The sequence below is a fragment of the Delphinus delphis genome, chromosome 7, assembly GCF_949987515.2.
Source record: "Delphinus delphis chromosome 7, mDelDel1.2, whole genome shotgun sequence".
Classification (NCBI taxonomy): Eukaryota; Metazoa; Chordata; class Mammalia; order Artiodactyla; family Delphinidae; genus Delphinus; species Delphinus delphis.
In genome coordinates this window covers 91983332-92002218 of record NC_082689.1, presented here as the reverse complement: position 1 = coordinate 92002218, position 18887 = coordinate 91983332, and the positions used below count along the sequence as shown (strand labels likewise).

The window sequence follows — 18887 nt, the reverse complement described above, 5'->3', positions numbered from 1 at the left end:
AAGCACATTTTATGTGGAGGTTTTTTTTTCTCTAGAGCATTGTAATAAAATCAACATAACATCTTATAAAAGATGATATCTTATTTTTATGGTTAATTAATTTTTATCATCTTTTTTGAGATATAACTGACATATAACATTGTGTAATTTTAAGGTACACAACATGATGATTTGATATATAATCATATATATATATATATATGATTACTGCAGTGAGTTTAGTTAACATATCCATCGCCTCACAGAGTTACCTTTTTTTTGTGGTAAGGACTTTTAATATTTTTCTCTCTCTGTACCCTTGTGTTCATTGACACATTACTCACAATAGTCAACATATGGAACCAGATAAAATGCCCAAAGACAGATTAATGGATAAAGAAAATGTTATATATATGTATATATCTCACATATATATATATTTATATCATATATATAGAAAGTATATATATGTATATATATATATGAATATTTTTCAGCCATAAAAATAGAAGGAAATCCTACCATTTGTGACAATATTGAGGAAGCTTGAGGGCATTATACGAAGTGGAATAAGTCAGACAGAGAGAGACAAATACTGTATAATCTCACTTTTATGTAGGTTCTAAAAAACCCAAACTCATAGTAATAGACAGTAGAATGGTGGTCGCCAGGGGCTAGGTGGTGGGAAAAATGGGGAGATGTTGATCAAAGTGTACAGACTTCCAGTTGCAAGATGAATAAGCTCTTAGGATCTAATGTACAGCATCCAATGTATAGCATGGTTAACAATACTGTATTTATACTTAAAAGTTGCTAAGAGATTAATCTTAAAAGTTCTCACCACGCATACACATATAAGGTAATTTTTATTTTCGATGGTAAATAAAGTAGCAAGAAGTGTCTTCCTTAATAATTTCAGGAAGAGTCCTAGAATTGAATCTCACTGGCTGCTTTGTGTCACGTGTTCCTCTCTGTCCCAAACGCTCTGATTGCGGGATGTGGGGCTGAATCAGCCAGGTCCTAGGCATGTGGCCACCACTGGAGGGACAACTCCATCCAAGCCTCACAAGCTGAGAGTGGGGCAGGAGCAACTCCCTTAAGGAAATACGAGGTCCTGATCCTGCAAGAAGATAGAAGCAATGCAGGGGTCAAACGTAATAGATGTTTATTAAATGCTTTGTTCTAGCCCATAGAGTCTCTGTAACAATTCAGAAAATGCTCCTTTTTCAAAACTGTGTTGCAGTTTTGGTCACTTGAGCCAACTTTTCACAAAACCCTTTGTGAAAAACTGCACTTTCAACTTTTATTTCTGTCTTCCTCTTCCACGTAACTCAGAACAGGTCCATGGAACTCATCTGGGAAACTCACAACATTCTGACCCTTTCATTCACCCCATTTTCCCAAGATGCTTTTATGCCAAATTACTTCATCATTGGCTTCTCTCCCTCTCTTGCGTAAGTCAACTCTGACAAAGGCACCCTGGTGCATCGTTCATTAGACTTCACCTGTTGTGGGGTAAATTGTGTCCTCCAAAAAGATGTGTTCAATACCAACCCCTTGGACATGTGAATATGCCCTTATTTGGAAATAGGGTTATTGCGAATGTTATCAGGTTGAGACGAGGTCGTATTGGATTGGGCTAGGCCCTATTCTAATGCCTGATATCCTTATACAAAGAGGAAAATCTGCACACACAGCTACACACAGAGGAGAGTGCCTTATGAAGATACAAAGACACAGAAGACAAGGAGAAGGCCATGTGAAGACAGAGGCAGACATTAGAGTGAGGCTTCTATAGGCCAATAACTACTAGAAGCTAGGAGAGAGGCATGAAAACAGTCCTTCCCCAGAGCATTCAGAGGGAGCATGGCTCTACGGACACCTTGATCTGGGGCTTCTAGCCTCCAGAATTATGAGGCAGATTTCTGTTGTTTTACATTACTCAGTTTGTGGTACTTTGTTTTGGTCACCCAAGGAAACTAATATACTGCCCAACTTTGTATCAGCATTTAGTTTCAGCAAGGATCTAACACTTCCTGAAATGTCAAAACTAAAGTGTGGAGAAGTAAATAAATTATCCTAAATCCCACAGTGATTTAATAATGGCCAGGCCAGGACTAAGAACTTGCATTCCTGTCTTCTCCGTCCACTGTTCCTTCTAACACTGGCTTCCTTAATGATTTCCTCCGTAAGTCTAAAGAAGTTTGGATCAAGGCACAAGTCCAACACTGAGGTTAGCAGAGAAGCCCTCTGCCCAGAGGCCAGTGGGAACCATTATCCATGAGAACGAATCACTGAGCCTGATGTAGGAGATATGGCGTGAGGCATGGGATTCACCTTAGCTCCAGTGCATCATCTTTGGAGAGAGAGCAAAAGTAGATTGCAGTTGTATGAGAAGGGGAGGGTATTCCAAGAACAGCTGGAGAGCACCAGGTATCTGGGATGTGTGTTTTTTGCCTTCAACAATACATTTTTCAAAGAAAGGCTTAGCCTTTGGGGCTTGAAGGAAAGGGTAGAGACAGTAGAACTTCTTTATCTGAAGGTGGTAGTTTTGCCAGCCACCTGCAGAGTTTAGGGGCATGTTGGGATTGGTGAGAACTGCTGAGGCTAAGTGACCTGCCCTAGGAACTAAGTAATCACAGACGGGAGAGAGTATAAGCTGCAGTGATTGTTATTCAGGTCTGGGAGTTTGTAGTTTTATAAATGTCTCCCTAGAGTAGAGAGAACTTTTATTTGTAAGGTCTTACTAAAACCTGCCAGGACCACCTGCCTGTCATCCCTCTCGGGAAGAATAAAAAATAGAGTTCTCCCTCCAGGGAAATGATTCTGTACCTACAAGGAGTCCAAGCATGTTATGATGAGGCTAAATCATCTTGTTATTTCCATTGACTCGTGAGCATGAGTTCCAGGATCCTCTCAATCTAGGTCTGTCCCATGGTCCTACCGTGGTTCTTCCAGAGTCTCTGACTGTCACAAACTCAATGTAGTTGAGAATTCCACGGAGGCTGGAGTACGCTGGTTAATGCATTAAACATCACACAACTCTGGGATATAACTGAACTGTTTAGTTTCATATTTGAATTGCCTACCCTAAAGAAATGCAGTGAACCTCCTAGCAGAAATCTAGGATAGTCCTATTTTCCTGGATACTTTATACTCCTCTTTCTATATGGATGGTGGAGGCTTTGAGGAGGAAAAACAAGCAAACCACCATGGCAAGAAATAAATGTGTAAAGTTGGAGGTAATGACTTTTTCTCCTCACTCGTCTTTTTCCCAGTCACATGTTATTGCTTTGGTGTGGTCCCTTTTGTTCACATTTTTAAAAATACAGTAGAAGAGGACGGGAAAGCATGAAATGTTTTATTATCTAATAGAAGAAATTAGTTACTATAGAAATTATCTTCCATGTGGCTGTTATTTTTAGGCAGACACCCTTCAATCAGGAATCATCTGAGGTTTGTGGCCGTCAGGCATTCAAAGTACATTAGGAAATCCGCCGTTGTACCCAGCCTTTGCTCCTTCCGTCAGGTCTGTGACAGGCAGACAAGGGGATGGGTGTTCGGCAGGTTGGTACTTGTCAAGTGAAGCTAGGACACCTTTCAGAGGAATTTAAATTGGATCAGGTTTTATCATTCATTGCTTTATCTTTGATACTTTCCCAGAGAGTTATAATTAGAGATATATGAAAGATAAATACCCTGAAAAACTTGCTGATGGACGAACTCTACCCATAGGTATAGTGCATTTCTAAAACTTCTTTTTGATACATAGACATGTATTTATATGACATCCTTGTCCCTTTTCAGATATATTCTAGAAAGGCAACCTTGCCTACAGAAGTTGTTCTTAAGAGAAATTTTATGGAGGCTTCCCAATATGGCGTTACAATAGGTAACTGCTTGTGTGTTAGGACTTCAGGGAATCCTACCCTCCCTCAGTATAGTATCCCTTACCCCTACCCCCATTATAGCACCTAAAGGTCTAAAAATCCCCATAGGAAAAGACATTGTGAAACTGAGAAGCCATGACTATCTATGAACATAGTCTTTTATGCTCTGAAAGAAATCAATTTAGATGACACATTAAAGTAGGAAAATGCTGACGTGTTTTAGATCTTATATAACAAGAATGGGGAAATTTTACATTTTCATCCATGCCTGCTAGAAAGATCCACCATTAATGAGAAGTCTATGAAATAATTTTGCTTTGTCACAGATCATATATAAGACAGTTTTTTTGTATGTGTGTGTGTGTTGTTTTTTTTTTTGCGGTACGCGGGCCTCTCATTACTGTTGTGGCCTCTCCCGCTGTGGAGCACAGGCTCTGGACGCGCAGGCTCATGGGCCCAGCCGCTCCGCAGCACGTGGGATCTTCCCGGACCGGGGCACGAACCCATGTCCCCTGCATCAGCAGGCGGACTCTCAACCACTGTGCCACCAGGGAAGCCCTGCTCAGTTTCTTTGACTCAGAGTTGTTAATCAGTGTCCAAGGCTGCAGAGGTGAGAGGCAACTGGAATGCTGTAAGGAGAATAAGCTTCTGTTATCCTTGGTCAACCTGCTGGATGTTTCTTCAAGCCTGTCCCAACAGAGTTAGTGTAGAGACAAGTGTTGGCATTGGTGGCTTTGTAGAAGCTCACGTGGACACTTTTGAGCCACTAGCATGTGAAGATGTAGGTCCTTAGACCTGGATTGACCCTCCTGAGCCTCCTTTAAGTTTTCTGTGGCTTCAATTAAAAAACATTGACCTCTCTTCTGCCACTGGTACTTCTTTCCTTTTCTTTCCCCAACCCACGAATCATTCTTTTTTAATTATCCTCAGTAGCATATGCACTAAAATAGTAGAATATATACTAAATCCTTGGGTTCACAGAGAAAAACCGTGCAAATATAGTTTCACTAAAGGTGAACTGAATCTGTGGCCAGGAAGCGATTATTAGAACTCCTTCTTGCTACTCAGGACCTAAAGTTCTGATATGTAATCTGCACAGCTTTATTTTAAGGAAATGATCCATTGTACCTGTCAGATTCACTGTTCTAAGTGGGGCTAGAACACATCATACACAGGAGCTGAATTGAATTCTTTCTTGTGAAGAGGTAACAACTCAGGAAGACCTCAGCTGAATTTCACATATATCCATTTTTGTAATTGAAGTATAGTTGATTTACAATACTTTGTTTCAGGTGTACAGCACAGTTATACGTATATATGTATATATGCAGTTATATATATGTATGTATATGTATGCATATATGTATACATATGTACATATATGCATATGTATGTGTATGTGTGTGTGTGTGTGTGTATTCTTCAGATTCTGTTCCCTTATAGGTATTACAAAATATTGAGTATAGTTCCCTGTGCTATACAGTAGGTCCTTGTTGGTTATCTATTTTATATATAGTAGTGTGTATATGTTAATACCAACCTCCTAATTTATCCCTCATACCTCCAATATCCCTCATTGAATCAGTTATGTGCCTTAGGAGAAGTAATCAGTTATCACCTAGTCTTAGTTTTCACGTATGTAAAATGAGAATAGTAACTTATGAAATTGCTTAGGGGGGTTATTAATTTGGGGTAATAGAAGTAAAGTGTCTATCACAGTCTTGGTATAGGGTGGACGCTTAGTTAATATATGTGCTTTTTGACTTGTTGGACTGTGGGCTCTGTGAAGAATAGATTTATGTCTTCTGTTCCTCCTGTGGCTTCCCACAGTGTATTATAGCGATCTCCATACAGCAGCTACTGTTTACTGAATGGTACTATCTGATTAGTGTGGAATTCAGTGAATGAAGGTAAACGGTTGGCTGGGCCCAGCCACTGTGGACTTGGCGGTTGTGTATCTCTCAGAACAGAAGTACCCAGAGGAAGCCTGATGTCTACTGCGGCCATGAACACCAGTGTGTGATTATAGTTAAGAGCTAACAAGAGAATCCAAGGTTTTTGTTTATGCTGAGCTTGTGCTTTGATGTGATCCTAGTTAGATTCAGGACAAGGGCAGCACAAATGAGTGACTGCAAGAATTTATTGACTGAGGAGATGTAATCTACAGATTTATGGCGAGATAGATGCAACTTGATTTATAGAGGAAAACTGCACCTGCCCCTCACTGGTGTTAAGCTCTAGGTAATAGAACACTCAGCATCCCTCCGTAAAGACCGCTAAGTTTCTGGGCCGGTTGTCAAACATTGTAAATCATGGAGACCCATGCCGTGTCTTGCTCAAAGATATAAACTAAACAAGCACAAGCAGAAGACAATAAATAAGCAGCATATGGACATTACATGTAAGAATAGAGGTCATCCAAGTTGTGTGTCAATGAGGGCTCAGGGGTCATCCATGCTGTGTGGCAATGAGGCCTCAGAGGTCATTGTAGTTTGATGGCCGTCGAGTGTAGTTTAGAGCTCTGTGTGTTTCCTGCCGCTCTTCTCAAGGCGGCCCGGGAAAGGAGCTGAATTTTCCTGCAGGTTTTATTTTGACTAATAAATGACATAAACTTGGAGGTATGAGGCGCAGCAGAAGCCATCTATTGTTTTAATTGCTTCTGACCTTAATATTTTCAATGCCATGAGGATATGTTCTCTGACTGGCCAAATGATGCCTGCCCACAGGTGGTCAATCCATAACGTAAGAGTCTGTCTTTTAAAAGGAGCTCGTGGGTTAACCCTGAACCAAAAAAAAAAAAAAAAAAAAAAACCGATAAAGCCCTTGCAACTTTGTATCTAAAATACTTGCCCAGCCCTGCAATATTCTAAGGGAGTTCGGCTCCATCTTGTGGCCTAAAACCAAGTGTCCATTTGTTCCATCCTTCTTGGCTACTTAAGAGGAGACAGTCTTTTGCCAACTACACCTTCAGCCTTGTATTCTTTTTGTCTCACTACTATTTGTGGGGAAATAGGCATGGCCCTAGCAAACTGAGAGGGGTACACCTGGCTTTGTTACCTCTCATGCTCCCAAACTTATCTCTCTCCCCTCCTCCTGTGGGAAGAGTGGTGGGGTACCACAGTCTTCTGCTGTGAATTCAGTGTTCTCATGCTATCTTCCTAAAAGTCTCTTATTTATTTATTTATTTTTACCTGTCCCAAGGAATAAATGGTCATTTCTTAAGATGCTATTATGTAATAAGATTGGTTTCATTTAAAAAAAAGAAAAAGGAATTAAATCCGTTGACTGAATTTGGAGAATTAAAGGATGGACGGGGGCTTCCCTGGTGACACAGTGGTTGAGAATCTGCCTGCTAATGCAGGGGACACGGGTTCGGGCCCTGGTCTGGGAGGATCCCACATGCTGCGGAGCGACTAAGCCCGTGAGCCACAATTACTGAGCCTGCGCGTCTGGAGCCTGTGCTCCGCAACAAGAGAGGCCGCCATAGTGAGAGGCCCGCGCACCGCGATGAAGAGCGGCCCCCGCTTGCCACAACTAGAGAAAGCCCTCGCACAGAAACAAAGACGCAACACAGCAAAAATAAATTAATTAATTAATAAACTCCTACCCGCAACATCTTCTTTTAAAAAAGAAATAAAAGGATGGACGGTAAGATATGAGATCCATGGAAGGTAGGCCTAGTTTTTAGAAGTGACCTGAGGGCCAGAGGTGGAAAACTCACAAACAAAAGGGTTGCATCTCGTTCTCAGTGGCTTTTTAAAGCTTACATGGCTTTTTAAAATGTAAATTAATTCCCATCATTTAAAAATAGAGAGACGTCATATAAAAAACAAGCATAACTTGCATTTCTGGCTTCTTAGTCAAAATTGGAAGATTTGACAACATAGGGTTCACATTTCCTTGTGGTAACAGTCAATGGAAACTGAATAATAGTCAAACACTTTAAAGCAAGCACACATCTTCCGTTTTACCACAGACCCCACCACTCCCTACAGTCTTGTGGTTGACCCATATCCCATCCCTCAATTTGTACCTGCTTGACTCCTGCTTGACATTGAGTTTGTGACTCTGTAGGCTTGTAGCATGTAAGACCCATTCACGTCCTTATTATGGTATAACTTTGGGCCTAGTCCCACAGTACATTTTTAAAAACTGAGTAATTGTCTAGGGACCCATGTCTAGCCAGGGTGGGGAGTACAGCCCAAAGATGTCCCGTCTTCACAGGGCAGGCTGACCTGGAAATCTCAGGAGAGTGATACAGGGAGATCTCAGGGCCTGAAACAGTGACCTGGGATATGTCAAAGCATAGATGTATTTCAGCTTAATACAGAGTAACAAGAATGTCAAAAACAACAACAAAAAGAAAATGGGGATTTATCTATGTTTAGGCTGTTTCCGTGAGTCTTCGTTTATTTGTTCTGGTTTACTGATACCATTGGACATACGCTGTTTATTACTCCATTTGATTATGCCTGGCCACTCTAACTCCTAAGCTGTAAACCCTTAGAAGACAGATTTTCTGTTCCAGTTCTTTTCCCCTTTGTCTTTCCTTTCCTCTTCTCATCTCCCCATTTCCCATAACATAAAACACATAAAAATAATACATGCTTTAGAGTTAGCTGTAGGTACACAAATAAAAGTTCCATCAGTTTCCTAGCTGCTGCTGCTTTTCCTTTGCTGGATCAGGGTGGAATCCCATGAACCTTTTATTCTTTCTCATTTTAGGATTTAGAATGAGACAGCGCCACGTCCTCATGGAGTCCACAGGGCCTGCAGGGCACTGCCCTCACTTGGTGGAATCTGTCCCTTGTGAGGATCCGGTGTGTTATCAGTGGCTGACATCTGAAGGGATCTGTATCCCTGATCATGGCAAGTGTGGCCCCGGACATCGCATCCTGAAGGCTGTCTGCCAGAATGAGCAAGGTATGACTCAAAGAAACACGAGGATTGTGTCACCACTCTCAGGCCATCTTCCCCAGGGAGAGAAACACAGTCTTTCCTATTCTTGAATACTCACGTTTAAGTCAAGTGACCTATTGCTGCAGAGTAAGCTGCTTTGACTTAATACGGGGCCAAGTACTCCATGACAAAAGAACACTGTCTGATTATACCTAAATGTAATACAGTGAACACAGAGCATTCTCTGGAGTTTTTAATTCATTAAGACAAACAGAATACAGAAATTGGCTGGAGATTCTTCAACTTATCAGTACAAAACAAGTTTGATTTGCCTTTATTGACGTTGATATGTAATATGCTTTTATATATTATTAACAAATACTGCCTGGTAAAGATTCCAGGGCTGCAGCTCCCTCCGAGTTAAAAAGAAAAAAAAAAAAGTACTAAGCTGTATCTTTTCAATTATATAACATTAGATTAGAATCAGTTCTAGACATAATGCTTACATTTCTAAAGAACCATTTTAAAGTATAAGTTGTCAAGATTTACAAAACTATTAACAGTGGTGTCTTTCCTTCATCACCAAGCTTCTGGTGTGATGGTTGTGTGAAATGAAGGGTGATTGAGAAAATATGTAAGTCCCATGGAGATGAGAAGAGTGACATTTAAATAGAGTTAAAAAAATTCGGTCTTTTGGAAGAGTATCGAGTATGTGTATTAATCAGTTCTGCCATGAGAAGTCAGAATTTATAATGCTCTTGGCGTGTGGAGTGAAATGTTTTGACTTATGGAGTAAAGAAATCTATAGAACAGAAGGAAATTTCCAAGTGGATTCAGAACGGATATTAGCATCCACACAGGGTTGACATTCAGCAGTGAATTTCCTGTTCCCTTCCTTCCTCTCTCCCCTTCTCTCTCTCTCTCTCCCCACCCCGTCTCTCTCCTTCCCCACCCCCCCATCACTTCCTTCTTTCTTTCCTTCTTCCCTCTTCTTTTTATCCCTCCCTCTCTCCCTCCATCCATTGTTCCTTCATTTTTTTTAATCATTACCTTACTTAGACAAATATACATTTTATCAGGTGATGTAATTGATTACCTCATGAAGCCAGGTAGTTGTTTAATTAAGTAGGGCCACACCAGATTATATTAGCTACAGTCCTTTTTGACTAAAATAGTTAACACAGTGGCTTCTAATATTACTGAATAATTTTTGAATCGCGGTGACATGTGTGAAATTTATTACCAGCAGCCCATAAGATCACTTTTTGAATTCAAGAAAAGTAGTATAGATGTTTAAAACCTGGGCTCTAGTGGCAGACAGGTTGGAATTTCCAGTCTGCTACTCTTCTGCTAGATAATATCAGGAAAATTATTTAACTGTGGAGGCATCCTTTCCTTCAGCTGTAAAGCGGGGATAATAAAACCTACCTCTCACTCTCAGCTTGTGAGAATTAAATTACTTACATAAAAGTGATTAGTGAAGTGTCTGGCACATAACCATTCAAAATAAGCTATGAGCTCACTTAGTTGTAATGCACATTTATTACTGTTCTCTGTCCTGGGGGATTTGTGCAAAGAGCATTCTTTTAAAAAATGAAATAAATGAAAATAATAATGAGGATTAGAATAACCATACTAGTTCGTCTCCCCAACCTCCAGCTGTGGAAACATAATCATTTGTTGGGTTGAGACCCAGTGACAAATGACTGTAAGGATTTGTCATCCCATAGCAGGAACTGGAGACTTTACAAGGCTGTCATACTATGGCCACAGGGCCAGGAACTTCTTTCACGATGTGTACTGTCCCTTCTACAGTACTGCAGAGTGTGAGATTCTGATTTATAGCTAGAAATATATATTTGGTCCGTGTTCTGGCACACAGCTTCTAAAACCACGGGAATTTCCTGAGGAGTCAGAACAGTGGGAGTAGGTTTTGTTATAATGTTTGGTCTCCGGCCCTCCGTTCCTGAAATGACTTCCATGAAGGTGAAATTGGTGTCTTGTTACTCACATCAAGCCCCTTTCTACCACAACTGGGTTTATATGAATGAGATGACTTTTGGAAAGTACCTAAAGGTGGGGCTGGTTGCGCAGGAACCAACTGTGAATAGAGGGTTGGAACTTTCAACCCTACCCCCTGATATCGGGGGGAGGGGGAGGGGCGAGAGGCGGAATCAACCACTAATGGCTAGTGAGTTAATCAATCATGCCTACGTAATGAAGCCTCCATAAAAACCCAAAGGACACTGTTCAGAGAGCTTCCGGGTTGGTGAATGCATGGAGATTTGGGAAGAGCAGCGCAGGGAGGCTCCTTGCCCTTTCCCATACCTTGCCCTGTGCATGTCTTCCATCGGATTGTTCCCAAGTTTTATCCTCTTATAATAAACTGGTTATCTAGTAAGCAAAGTGGATTTCCTGAGTTCTGTGAGCCTCTCTAGCCAATTAATGAAACTCAAGAAGGGGGTCATGGGAACTTCTGATTTATAGCCAGTTGGTCAGAACTACAGGGAACAACTTGGACTTGTGATTGGCATCCTGAGTTGGAGGAGGTCATTGGAACCCCCAATTTGTAGCCAGTTGGTCAGAAGCACAGGTAACCGGGGCTTGAGATCGGTGTCTTAAGCGGAGGGCGGCCTTATGGGACTGAGCCCTTTACCTGTGGAATAGGATGCTACCTCCAGATAGATAGTGTCAGAATTGAGTTGAATAGTAGGATAACCAGCTGGTATTGGAGAATTCTCTTAGTGTAGGGTGGGGAAATAACCCCCCCCCAACATACGCACACATTGTGACTGAACGTAGAACACTTCTTTACAGAGCTGTCAACTCTACCATTTTATAGAAATTCTACAGTTTTATTGCTATTCATGTGAAACAACTAGTTTTCAGCATTGACCTACCCTCTCAATTTTTATGGCATAAGTAGGAATTACTACTGGTTCAGATCGGTTTCATGAAATCTTTGTGGGTTTTGTGGGATAACAGCCACAGCTGTGGTTACAAGAACATACTGGCCTCCTGATGACTGAAGCAGTCTTTTGTCCAGTGAAAAATTGAAAATGTGATCTGGTTGCACTTTTTGAAGTTCAGCTTCAATGAGGTTGTGGATGATTGATGATCAAAGTTTGCCGGAGAAATGCTCCCGTTTGACCCTCTACATATCATCATAGCATTTCCTTAGTGATAGGAATTGACAGAATTGTTGACACATTTAAATGCTTGGTGAGAAAAAAAGGACTGAGATCTATTTAATGAATCTCCTGTGATTTTTTTCTTGTAACTTTTGATACTTTCCTTTTCATCACTCTGAGTTTATTAATTGTTTCATAGGCCTTTTATTTCAGAGTTTATTCATCCGTAAATGGATGAGACCAAAAGAAATAAATGTTTTTTGATTAAAAAAATCAAACAAACTCATATTAGATCTAATTGGACTTGAGGCTTGCTATAATTTCCAAGGTTACTTGCTGTGTCCTTTATTTAAAGGCTTGTCCATATTGACTCACTCCACGTATCCCTTATGCCAAAAGGAACATTCAGTATCCTTGCAAAATGTCTACAACCCATTCAGATAGCGGAGCCAAGAGATTCTCACACAGCCGTGATCAAGATTCTGTATGACTCTTAAAAAAAAAAATTACTTATTTTCTTTATTATTTTGTCTGCGTCAGGTCTTAGTTGCAGCATGCGGGATCTTTCATTGGGGTTCATGGGCTTCTCTCTAGTTGTGGCATGCGGGTTTTCTCTCTCTAGTTGTAGCATGTGGGCTCCAAGGCGCATGGGCTCTGTAGTTGTGGCACGTGGGCTCCAGAGCATGTGGGATCTGTCGTTTGCAGCATGTGGGCTCTCTAGTTGAGGTGCGCAAGCTCAGTAGTTGTGGCATGCGGGCTTAGTTGCCCCATGGCATGTAGGATCTTGGTTCCCTGACCGGGGATCAAGCCTGCGTCCCGTGAATTGCAAGGTGGATTCTTTTACCACTGGACCACTGGGGAAGTCCCAAGATTCTGTAGGACTCTTGACAGTGTCTTGTGGAGCATAACTCCTGCCACTGGAAAGACATGTTTCTGTTCCTCAGAAGCTCCTTTATACCACTAGCTTGGGAACTTAAAAATTACACAATCTATGCCACATTGAAGCTAGTAAGTAACTGGAAATAGCAGTTTTGATATCCGTAAATCTTGTGGGTTAGTTTAAGAATGTGATCTACTTCAGACTACTTAAAATTCAAGTAGTCATCTATGAATTTCTACAGCTATCTCTGTTGATATATAGTACTTTGACCCATTCTCTATTTGATTTATTAGTGATACTCTTCAATCAGTCTCACTAAAGTTGCTATTTCTCACCCAGCCTGTGATTGTAGCAAATATTCTGTTAGTAATATTTATTTTCATTAAGAAAATTGTATTATAGATTACATGAATGAGTATTCTGGTTTGGAATCTGATTTCCAGTACTTTGACTGGTGAATTAGCTTCGATTTCTCTCCTCTGCACATCTAATCATTAGTATGGGTCAAAAGAAGTCTACTAAGTATAGAGTACATATAGGTTTTTCTTGTCTCATTGACAAGTAGGTTTTCTACATTTCAAAGGGGGCATTTGAGTTTCTATAGAAATTTTTTTTTTTGAGAAAAAAAACTTTATTTTTAAATTTTTTTAAAACAGCTTTATTGGAGTATAATTGCTTTACAATGGTATGTTAATTTCTGCTTTATAACAAAGTGAATCAGCTATACATATACATATATGCCCATATCGCCTCCCTCTTGCATCCCCTTCCCTCCCACCCTCCCTATCCCACCCCTCTAGGTGGTCATAAAGCACCAAGCTGATCTCCCTGTGCTATGCGGCTGCTTCCCACTAGCTATCTATTTTACATTTGGTAGTGTATATATGTCCATGCCACTCTCTCATTTTGTCCCAGCTTACCCTTCCCCCTCCTTGTGTCCTCAAGTCCATTCTGTACATCTGCATCTTTATTCCTGTCCTGGCCCTAGGTTCTTCATAATCATTTTTTTTTATTCCATATATATGTGTGAGCATACGGTATTTGTTTTCCTCTTTCTGACTTACTTCACTCTGTATGACAGACTCTAGGTCCACCCACCACACTACAAATAACTCAATTTCGTTTCTTTTTATGGCTGAGTAATATTCCATTGTATATATGTGCCACATCTTCTTTATCCATTCATCTGTTGATGGACACTTAGGTTGCTTCCATGTCCTGGCTATTGTAAATAGAGTTGCAATGAACATTGTGGTACATGACTCTTTTTGAATTATGGTTTTCTCAGGGTATATGCCCAGCAGTGGGATTGCTGGGTTGTATGGTAGTTCTATTTTTAGTTTTTTAAGGAACCTCCATACTGTTCTCCTTAGTGTCTGTATCAATTTACATTCCCACCAACAGTGCAAGAGGGTTCCCTCTTCTCCACACCCTCTCCAGCTCTACAGAAGTTTAAAAATTTTTTGTTCTAGTTCTGCAAAAACTGCCTTTGGTAATTTGATAGAGATTGCATTGAATCTTTAGATTGCCTTGGGTGGTATGGTCATTTTAGCAGTATTGATTCTTCCAATCCTAGAGATTGTCATACTAAGTGAAGAAGTCAAACAAAGAAAGACAAATATCATATGATACAACTTATATGTGAAATCTAAAAAAAAATGATACAAAAGAACTTACTAATGAAATAGAAATAGACTCACAGACAGAGAAAACAAATTTATGGTTACTAAATGGGAAAGGGGAGTGAGGGGGGGAGGGAGGGAAGGATAAATTAGGAGTTTGGGATTAACAGATAACACTACTATATGTAAAATAGATAAACAACAAGGTCCTACTGTATAGCACATTCAGTTACATACATACACATATATGTGTAACTGAATCACTTTGCTGTACACTGGAAACTAACACAACATATTAAATCAATTATACTTCAATAAAAAGGCGGGCATTTGAAAGTAAATGGAGTGTGATCCAAACTGCATGCTGACATATTTTTCCCTTAGATTTTCAAGTTAATTCACTGTTTTCAACTTTGTTTCTCTGACATGTAACTGGTTTATTGTTGCTAGGTTTCACTGGCAATAGATAAAGGTTTAGCATCAGGTGACATCTTCCCAGAGCAGGTTGGGAAGATCCCCATAATGCCAGGTCAGTGGACAGCATTCCCAGTGGCTGGCAGGTGACCACTATTTATCACTGTTCATGTCTCCAGGATGCAAAGTGGGTAGACACCGCAGAGTCATTGGATAAACACCAGACTGCCCACTGGTGTGGTCGGACCCTGAGTACTCGCCACGTATTTTGCTCCATAAGTTACCAAATAAGCTGTCTTTAAAAAGCGTCTGTATATTTCATCAAGCATCTTTATTCAGAGATAATGCAGTGTACATTCTGCACTTGTAGAAAGCTAATACCCCTGCTGGAGAAGAGTGTAATACATCAGGAAGAACAAGGTTCACACGCTGACAGGTACAAGGAGTTAAGAGTTCTCTGGTACCTCTTCACCACTCCCTTGCATGCAAGGTTTATTATTTTCACAGTTCCACTGACCTTCTCCATGCAAATATTTTCCTTAAGTGGTATATATATTTGCACAGAAAGCATGAGGAATGATTTTCCATCATTAAGGGGGACTTGGCTTTTCCTTTTAGAGGCATTTTTTTTTTTTTGAGTTCTTGCCTTGTATCATTAACCTTGAACAATGCAAAAATGTGATCTTTAATCTTAGCTAAAATGACATTTGTTTGCAATCCTTAACAACCATAAATGCCTTTTCTGGGATTAATTTAATTGGTGGAAAGCATGCTAGAATAATCGTTTACCTGAGTTGGATTAAAATGTTTAAACATGTTTTTAAGTCTGTGATTGGAGTTGGAAGTTTTGTTTTGTTTATTTTTATCTTTAAATCTCAAGAAATGTTCTTGGGCTGACCTGTGAGAATAAGGTCAGACTCCATTCATATGGGAAATTGTTGGTCGGAATAGTTTATGATTCACCAGAACAATAAATAGAACCCCTGTTGTGTTTTCAACTCATTATTTTTTAAACCTTTTGATCATGTTGTATCTCATGTTGGTCAATGAGTACTGCTTTACTTCTCTGTATATATTTTTCTTTTTTTAACAAGACTTTCTAACTACTGTTTCAGCACAGTATTTATTTTCTTGTATTTTAGGAAGAACAAGGGATATTCATCAGGTATTTGATGTATTTGCCATTCAAGTATATTCCTGCAATAAATCAACCTATTTAAGAGACACCAAACAATGAGAGCTATGATAGAGAATACAGTGCCTCTAAATTAAATTTCAAATATGGGTCTTCTAAAAGTTTTGAACAATGGCAGCTTCGTTCAAATAAGTATACAGTTTATTAGGATGTGCATTTTGGAAACGATAATAGTAATTGGGATTTTATTTTTAAAAAAGTAACTATCATTTTCTTCTTAATCTCTTAATTTTTTGTTTCAATTTTTAGTTAAAAAAAACCCACAACAAAACACTTAACCTTTGCCTAAGGTTTGGGAATCTTTGCCCTATGCTGCCAGGTGTTCAGAGGAATTCAAAAGAGAGGAGAATGAACATGGACATGCATTTTATATTAGCAATGTAAATTCAGAGAAATGGCTTTTTAGAGTACTCAGACTTAGCAAGTACTACTGTGTCCTGCCCAGATCCTATTGGCAATTTACCATATCGGTGCATGCCAGCCAGAAATTCAACTGACACCACCTGCATCTCTTTGCCTAAGGAATTTCTTCAGTCACTGGAGCCTTCTTTGTCCATATATGCAGTTAGAAGTGCCAGGGAGTTAACAATGCCAGGGAGCAAGCTTCAAGCAGTGATTGAGAGTTGATGTATAAATACCAACTCCCTTGCCCCTCAGATGGAATAACCTTGAGGTATATATTCTATGCTGTGTCATAGAGCTCCCAGTGAGATGAAACACCACTTACTGATGGTCTGAATTTTTAAATTATACACACTTTATCAGCCTCCTTCCCTTTCCTGTCTCACTCCCCTACTCTTGCACTGGTTCCCTGGCATTATTCCCCAATAAATACAATAAATACGTGCCAATAAATCTTTATCACAGAGTTTGGTTATGGTATATCTCAAACGAAGGCAAGGATGCTTGGAAAGGTACTTAGTGGATCCACTATTGTAGGAGATACAGGGTTCAATTCAAATCATACCAGAGTGCTGATGACATTTAAAACTCACCTTACAAGGAAGAAATGATATAGTCTCTCATGAGATTTCATTCAATATTTTGAGAAACTCTGACTGTTTATCAATTGTTGGGTAATATCTGAAGGGCTTCAATATACTGCTTCTTTCTTCCCTTTGAAAACGTAAAGAAACAAAAAACAAAACAAAACAAAAAAACACCGTTGAATCCTATTTCTTTCCCAGTTAGGCAATGCTAGTAACTTATACCATCCTCCTGAGTCTTGTTTTCCAACAGTCGAGTCATTTTATGACTCTCAGGGGAGGACTAGGTTATTCCTATTTTCATTTTGTAGTGATTCCAGAGGGTATTGGAATGTTTCTGAATAACAACGAGACAATCAGACTTTTTCGGATGTTAACAGACTTATTTGTGTTGGGGGACATGTGGCTTTATCTCCTCTCTTCTAGATTAGTGGTTCTAAAATGCTGGTGTGTATCAGAATCACTCAGAGAGGTTATAAAAGCACAGAAGTCTGCCACCCACCCCGCACTCTAGAGTTTCTGACTCAGTACATCTGAGATGGGGCTCAAGAACTGATATTTCTAACAAGTTCCCAAGGGATGCTGACGATGCTGGTCCAGGGACCATAATTTGCGAAACACTGTTCCAGGCAGAAAGGGGCCTGTGGGCAGCCTCATCACATTACTACATAACGGAGGTAGGCTGGAACAGTGAAAGGCATATCTTACACTTCATCATAATCAGCAGTGGTATTGATTCTAATCTGTCGTTTCTTCTTTCCTGCTGGGGAAATTATTCTTGAAATCCATGAAATAGATTACCGTCTTTCCAGAAGGAAGCAGTGAGTAAATATTCTTTTATTTCTTTATTGTTACCTAGATGGATTACTAGAAGATCAAATAGTGGAAAGCAATAGTGTACTCTTGCAGAAACAGAAGACAAATAATATGTGAGATGAGTTATTTAGGCTTAGAGGAGAGAATTTTCATTTTCAGCAAGCTATCTTTCTCCGACCACCAACTGATAGCAGTTTGGTGTCAGTGTCCTTACTGAAGGAAGTGTGGTGATGACAAATACGTTGTATTAAATTTTGAGATGAACCTGACATTGCAGTTGAAAGTGCCAATAAGATCAGGCTGCTATTCACACTGCAGGAATCAGACTGTAAAGGAGAGTAAGTTTGAGAGTTCCTGTAGCCAAGTTCGTCATTCCCTTTCATTTAGATGTCTTGCAGTGAAATTAATGGTGAAACTTTAATAATGTGTGACAATGAGGGGATCCAAAAGAGAAAAATAGACTCATTCTAATCAGACTTTTCCCATCCATGTTTGACGGGAAGGTGGGTAGTAGATGTAAGCTGGTGTAAGCTGGTGAATCAATTTAAATGCTAAAGAGAGAGGAGCTGCAGTGTAGTTTTAAATATGTCTACTGTATGTTGTATGTCGATAAACAGGTATTGTATTTTAAATTATATCCTCTTTCCACTCTGTTACCTACCTAGACATGGCAAGAGAGCTTTTGTCTCTTTTCTCTTTTGCTGAGATGCCTAAAGAAATGACTGTGTTCACATCACTACCCAGCAGTATTCTACAATCAGACTAAATACAGTCTGATTTCTCCAGATTTATAATACTTAGAAATAGCTTAGAGTAAATTGCTTCCTGAGTGTGCCTAAGTCTCTCATAGAAAGACTGTCTCCTTTTTCTGTCTCTTCTGAAATTCTCACTAGGCAGTCTACTTTCTGTTCCCATTCCTTGTGTCAAAAAGCAAAATAAATCTTAAATTGTACTGATACTTCAAAATGTAGTTCGCATGATTAAAAGGTCATCCCGACCTTTCAGTGGGAATTAATGTGAGATTGTCACCCTTCCCATTACTTTCAACTTTCTGGACGTGCTCTGAGTTTCCCTC

The 18887-nt window shown here is 39.8% G+C and overlaps 1 protein-coding gene across 1 annotated transcript in view; it reads left to right on the top strand.

The window, feature by feature from the left end:
- The window catches only part of THSD7B (thrombospondin type 1 domain containing 7B), a 752940-nt gene that overhangs the window by 273591 nt on the left and 460462 nt on the right, over positions 1 to 18887 (top strand). Inside the window, exon 6 of the mRNA XM_060015718.1 lies at positions 8595 to 8792. Within this exon, the coding sequence (XP_059871701.1) occupies positions 8595 to 8792 (198 nt within the window). The remainder of the gene's footprint in view (positions 1 to 8594; positions 8793 to 18887) is intronic.